This window comes from Apaloderma vittatum, unplaced genomic scaffold, assembly GCF_000703405.1.
Source record: "Apaloderma vittatum isolate BGI_N311 unplaced genomic scaffold, ASM70340v1 scaffold39587, whole genome shotgun sequence".
NCBI classification, from domain to species: domain Eukaryota; kingdom Metazoa; phylum Chordata; class Aves; order Trogoniformes; family Trogonidae; genus Apaloderma; species Apaloderma vittatum.
In genome coordinates this window covers 226-4984 of record NW_009728668.1, presented here as the reverse complement: position 1 = coordinate 4984, position 4759 = coordinate 226, and the positions used below count along the sequence as shown (strand labels likewise).

The 4759-nt window shown below is 45.2% G+C and overlaps 1 protein-coding gene across 1 annotated transcript in view; it reads left to right on the top strand.

The window, feature by feature from the left end:
- The window catches only part of LOC104277496 (GON-4-like protein), a gene marked incomplete at its 3' end in the record, with an annotated part of 4828 nt that extends 424 nt beyond the window's left edge, over window positions 1–4404 (top strand). The window contains exons 2-8 of the mRNA XM_009874139.1: window positions 375–571; window positions 1144–1218; window positions 1548–1598; window positions 2025–2075; window positions 2820–2915; window positions 3303–3407; window positions 4234–4404. Coding sequence (XP_009872441.1) covers window positions 375–571; window positions 1144–1218; window positions 1548–1598; window positions 2025–2075; window positions 2820–2915; window positions 3303–3407; window positions 4234–4404 — 746 coding nt within the window. The remainder of the gene's footprint in view (window positions 1–374; window positions 572–1143; window positions 1219–1547; window positions 1599–2024; window positions 2076–2819; window positions 2916–3302; window positions 3408–4233) is intronic.
- Between the last annotated feature and the right edge of the window lie 355 nt (window positions 4405–4759).

The window sequence follows — 4759 nt, the reverse complement described above, 5'->3', positions numbered from 1 at the left end:
TTCCCGTCTGGTGCCTGGGGTTTTGCAACTGTTTTAATCTTAATGGCCTACTTCAAACACTTGCCTCTGGAAAAGGCATAAAAGGGCTGTTCTGTAAAATCAGCCCAGTAGAGGCGGCAAATACGTAATGAAACTCACGTGACTTGGGTGACTGAGGTCCTGCAGGATTTCAGTCTGTCATTCAAAAGAATATTTTGAGTTCTTGTGGCCATTTGTGTTTGGGTGATGTCCTTAGCAGCTCTTGGAAAGCTGCTGCCTCTTCAGGATCTGCAGAACCCAAACTTTTTATTTTTTTTTACTTAAACTCATACTGTGAGGATGTGCTGGATGTGAAGTAGCTGAATCTTTAGATTCCGGTTTTTATACGTTTTCAGAGGAGCAAGATGGAGAGGATCTTGAGAGAAGGAAGAGGAGGAGGAAGGCAACCAAACGGAAAAGAGAAGGGAAAAGTCAGGAAGAAGAGGGGTCTTTGTCCTGCGACATCAAGCTGGATGATACTCTGGATCGCACCTTAGAAGATGGAGCTAAACAGCACAACCTGACGGTTGTCAACGTGCGAAACATCCTGCATGTGAGTGTGGTGGGACTGGGCCGGGGAAACTCGCTGTTCCTTGTTTTGAGGGAACTGTTTCGTAATAAAACCCTGATGGGAATTCTAGAGATGCTGACAGAAAGGAATTCCTCTTAGTTAATGACCCCAATCAACCTTTTGGTCCGTCACTCAACTTCCAGTTAGCCAAGAACTGCAAGAACGTCTGTGCTGTCACAGCTGTGTATGAAATGCCAGTTCTGCGCTGAGGTGTAGCTTTCATTTTATCCCTTGAGCAGAGTCTGGAGAACAAGAGTGCGTTATTCTCCCCCAGGATCAAAAACCGTGTTGAGTTGTTTGGTGGAGTTGGTTTTTTTCTTTTTCTTTTCTTTTTTTTTTTCTAGCTAGTGTTATTCTAATCCGGGTGATCTCAGATGGTTGGTTTTTCTGGTCCAATCGCTGAACAATCTTGTTTCTTTTTATTGTAGTGAATTACAAAGTGTATTGGACACCAAATATTTCTCTGTCATGATTCCAAGTAGTTTATTTTAACCTTAGGCCTGTTTCTTTTTACCAATCCGGATGTAAAGGATACTTTTCTTACGTCCCTGTAGGAAGTGATCACAAATGAGCACGTCGTTGCCATGATGAAAGCAGCCATCAGTGAGACAGAAGATATTCCTTTGTTTGTAAGTCAAAAAACTTCCTCAGTTTGGTTCTAAATGCACGATACCGTCGCTGGTCTGTCTCCTTGGGTTGTGATGTGGTATGGAGAGAATAGGTGGTGCCATAATCTGCATTTTATTACCAGATTTATTGCCTGGATAGAATAGTGTGTGAGTGTAAATTATGAAACATGATTATGAGGGGTTATTTTTGATGTCACTCTGATTTTAGTCTAAAAGGTAGTGAATTTGAAAAAAATTCAAAAGTCTTGTAGTGAAGAGATGCTGGGGAAGAGTTTGTGGTTAAGGAAAAGAGCTGAAGAGGTTGCTGTTGTCTTGTTTTAAACTCTCAGGAGCCCAAAATGACTCGTTCCAAACTGAAGGAAGTTGTGGAGAAGGGAGTGGTGAGTACGTCTTTGGATTTTATTATCGTGCCTTCCCCACTGCCCAAATGGTTTTGATTGTTGATCTTCTAAAAGAAATGTCAAGTCTACTTTCGTGGGATCTATTCTTAATATGAGAACAGAAGTTTAAAACAAACTCCCTCGCTTTTTTAGTGTTTTGTGTTTTAACATATTTTTTTAAGTGAACAGAATAGATCCAAATCAGAGTTAGAAAATACAGTGAATTAACACTATTGATGATCCTAAAGCTGTTGCCTGCGGAGAGCACGGGGGCGGTTTAAAAGCCTTTGTTTGATGCCCGTTGTTACTTGGCTCCTTCGGAGAACGAGGCCTCAAGCTCAAGTTCTCATCTGACTGAATCGATTATCTCAGCTGTGCGACGCCGTGCTTCTCCGGAGACAGTTACGGTGCTTTTGTCTTCTTTAGGTGATTCCAACATGGAATATTTCTCCCATCAAGAAGGCAAATGAGGTGAAGGTGAGTGAACCGGGAAATCGGAAACCGTGCTAGGGACAGCCTGCTGATCGAGGAACCTTTTTTTTGGGGAGAGTGGAACAGACTCATGCCTGGCACATTGAGAGTTTTGGTGACCGGGGGCGTTGCAAACAGGGTGTGTGAGGCAGGACAAGGCAGGTAACCCAGCAGTGGGTGCACAGAGGGCCTGAAAGAGCCGCTTGTGGGATCAAACAGAACTCGATGAGGTGGTGACGTGCCTTAGGGGTGTCTTTTCTCCTGCGTGGTCCGGTTGCCCGCTGCAGCAGCCTCTGCCCGGGTGAAACTCCGGGTGGTGAATGCCTCTGGCCAGGCCTCCTGCTGCGCTGTGCTCCTCCCTGGGATGGTTTCATACACTGTAGGACTGCCTGGAAACATAACGTGGATGTGAAATGTTTTTTGGAGCTCTGTCTGCTCCAAAAGACGTGTTACCTAGGTATAGGCAGGACTCAGCGGTGTAGCGGGAGCTCCAGATTCTGGAGCTTTGTATTGTGCTGTGCTCCCATCCATAAATCCTACATCATCTGTGCCTGTTCTTAACATGTTTTCCAACCACTTAGATGGCTTTGCCAGTCTTATTTCAGTAATTTCTTCTTCTCCTTCCTTTCTGCACGGTATTTCCTCAGAATTCTTTGATCTGAGGGTGCACGGTTAGAGTGCAACTCTTCATCTTGCCTGTAAAAAGTTGTTCCTGTAAAAAGTTGTTGCTTTTTTTTCTGTTCGTTGCAGCCTCCTCAGTTTGTGGACATTCCACTTGAGGAAGATGATTCGTCTGATGAAGAGTACCAGCCTGAGGATGAGGACGAGGATGAGACCGCAGAAGAGGTAAACGTAACGTCCAGAGATCCCTTCCGCTCAGCGGGGAGTTCCCCGCGTGTTTGAGGAAGCACAACGCCCTATTTTAACACCTGGGAACTCATAAGCCATTCCGTATGTTTTGGCAACCTTTCTTTAGTACCATGTTATTTATTTGGCTAAGGGAAAAAAAAATAAAGAATCTTTGGAATATTAGTTGAAGCAATGTTTGATTGATGGTAGAAGCCTGGGAGTTTTTAAGGCCAGGCTGGATGAGGCTCTGGGCAGCCTGATCTAGTGGGAGCTGTCCCTGCCCATGGCGGGGGGTTGGAATGAGATGATATTTAAGGTCCCTTCCAACCCTGACAATTCTATGACTGTATAATTTGATTGCATTCTGTGTCTTTTGCCCTACAGAGCTTGCTGGAAAGCGATGTGGAGAGCACCGCTTCTTCTCCTCGGGGAGCCAAACGATCTCGGACGAGGCGATCGTCTGATGAAGAGGGAGGGGTGCTCTGTGAGGTAAACTTGCGAGAGAGGTTTTGTTTTCTTCGGAAACGGCTTTTTCGGTCATTATTCCTAAATCGTTGAGGCAAAAAGCAAAAATATGTGTTGTTGCTTAAAGCTGTGGTGACGTTACGGGTGCTCGGTGGCTTTAGGGTCACAAAACGCTCGTGCAGTGGTTCCTGCGTAAGCGGTGAAGTGCAGCCCTTGCAGAAAACACTTAGCCCGAAGTAAACACGAGTACTTAAAAAAGCACCATCAGTGGAAATAATTGGCTCTTCTTCAGATAATGATTATTTTTCAGACGATGTTTTGAGAGGAGTACAGGAGAATCGCTTTCTCTGCTTGACTCAGGAGGAGAAAGTGACTTTGATAAAAGCATAAAGGTACTTGCGGTGCTGTCAGATCAGTCTGAGGAGTACGCGCAGTGTGGTAAGAGCTGAGTCTTGGCAGACAAGAACGAGAAAGTGGCTGTGAGAGCTGACCACTGGCACTGGGATCGGAGGAAGGACAATACCATATCGATATTTCCACGGTGTACTCGCTGGGGGGTTGTTTTTTGGGAGGGTTCAGAGTGTTTCACGGTGAGATTTATCAGCTCTAGTAAATGTTGAGACTGATACTCACAGCTTCCAAATGTCTCCTTTCGTGCAAGTCTTTTGGATAGTAAATTTATTTGTATTTTCTGAAAATCAAAGCGAGCGTAATGCGAAAGACCCGTTCCCTTCTGTGAAGCGTCTCTCATTTCTGTTGCGCTAGACTCTAGTCAAGCAGAGATCGATTCTGTCCTTGGGAAATGTATGTCAGAAATAAACCCTTTTAACACAAAGGCCTTTTTAATTAGATGGAGAAGGTTACCGCACCTGTTGTTAGACACATTAGCGCTGAAGTAGTTCCCATGGGACCTCCGCCGCCTCCGAAACCGAAGCAAAACAAAGACAGCACGTTCATGGAGAAGCTGCACGCGGTGGATGAAGAATTGGCTTCGAGCCCAGTGTGCATGGACTCCTACCAGGTACTGGGGGTGCTGGGAGAGCCTGGGCTTGGTTTGAGTACAACGGGTCAGAGAAGAGGTCGCCTTCTGGCATTCTTCACTGTTGCTTTTGCTGCTTTCCGCTCTCCTTTTACAACTTGAACAAAGGAGTTGAAGTGTGTAGGATGCCAGCGCTCAGAAAACAGAGGGAGCAACTGAAGTGTAGTTAGTCCCGCGTGCTTGGCTTCTCGTATCATAACCACGCTTTCTGTTTATGCTCATAGGTCTCCCACTGTCGTGGTTTTTGACTGTTAAATGTGTTTCTGTTACATTTACCTAACTAATGGGAAGTAGCTTTCTTTTGAAAGATACCCTGTCAGCTCAGGTGTGTTCTGCT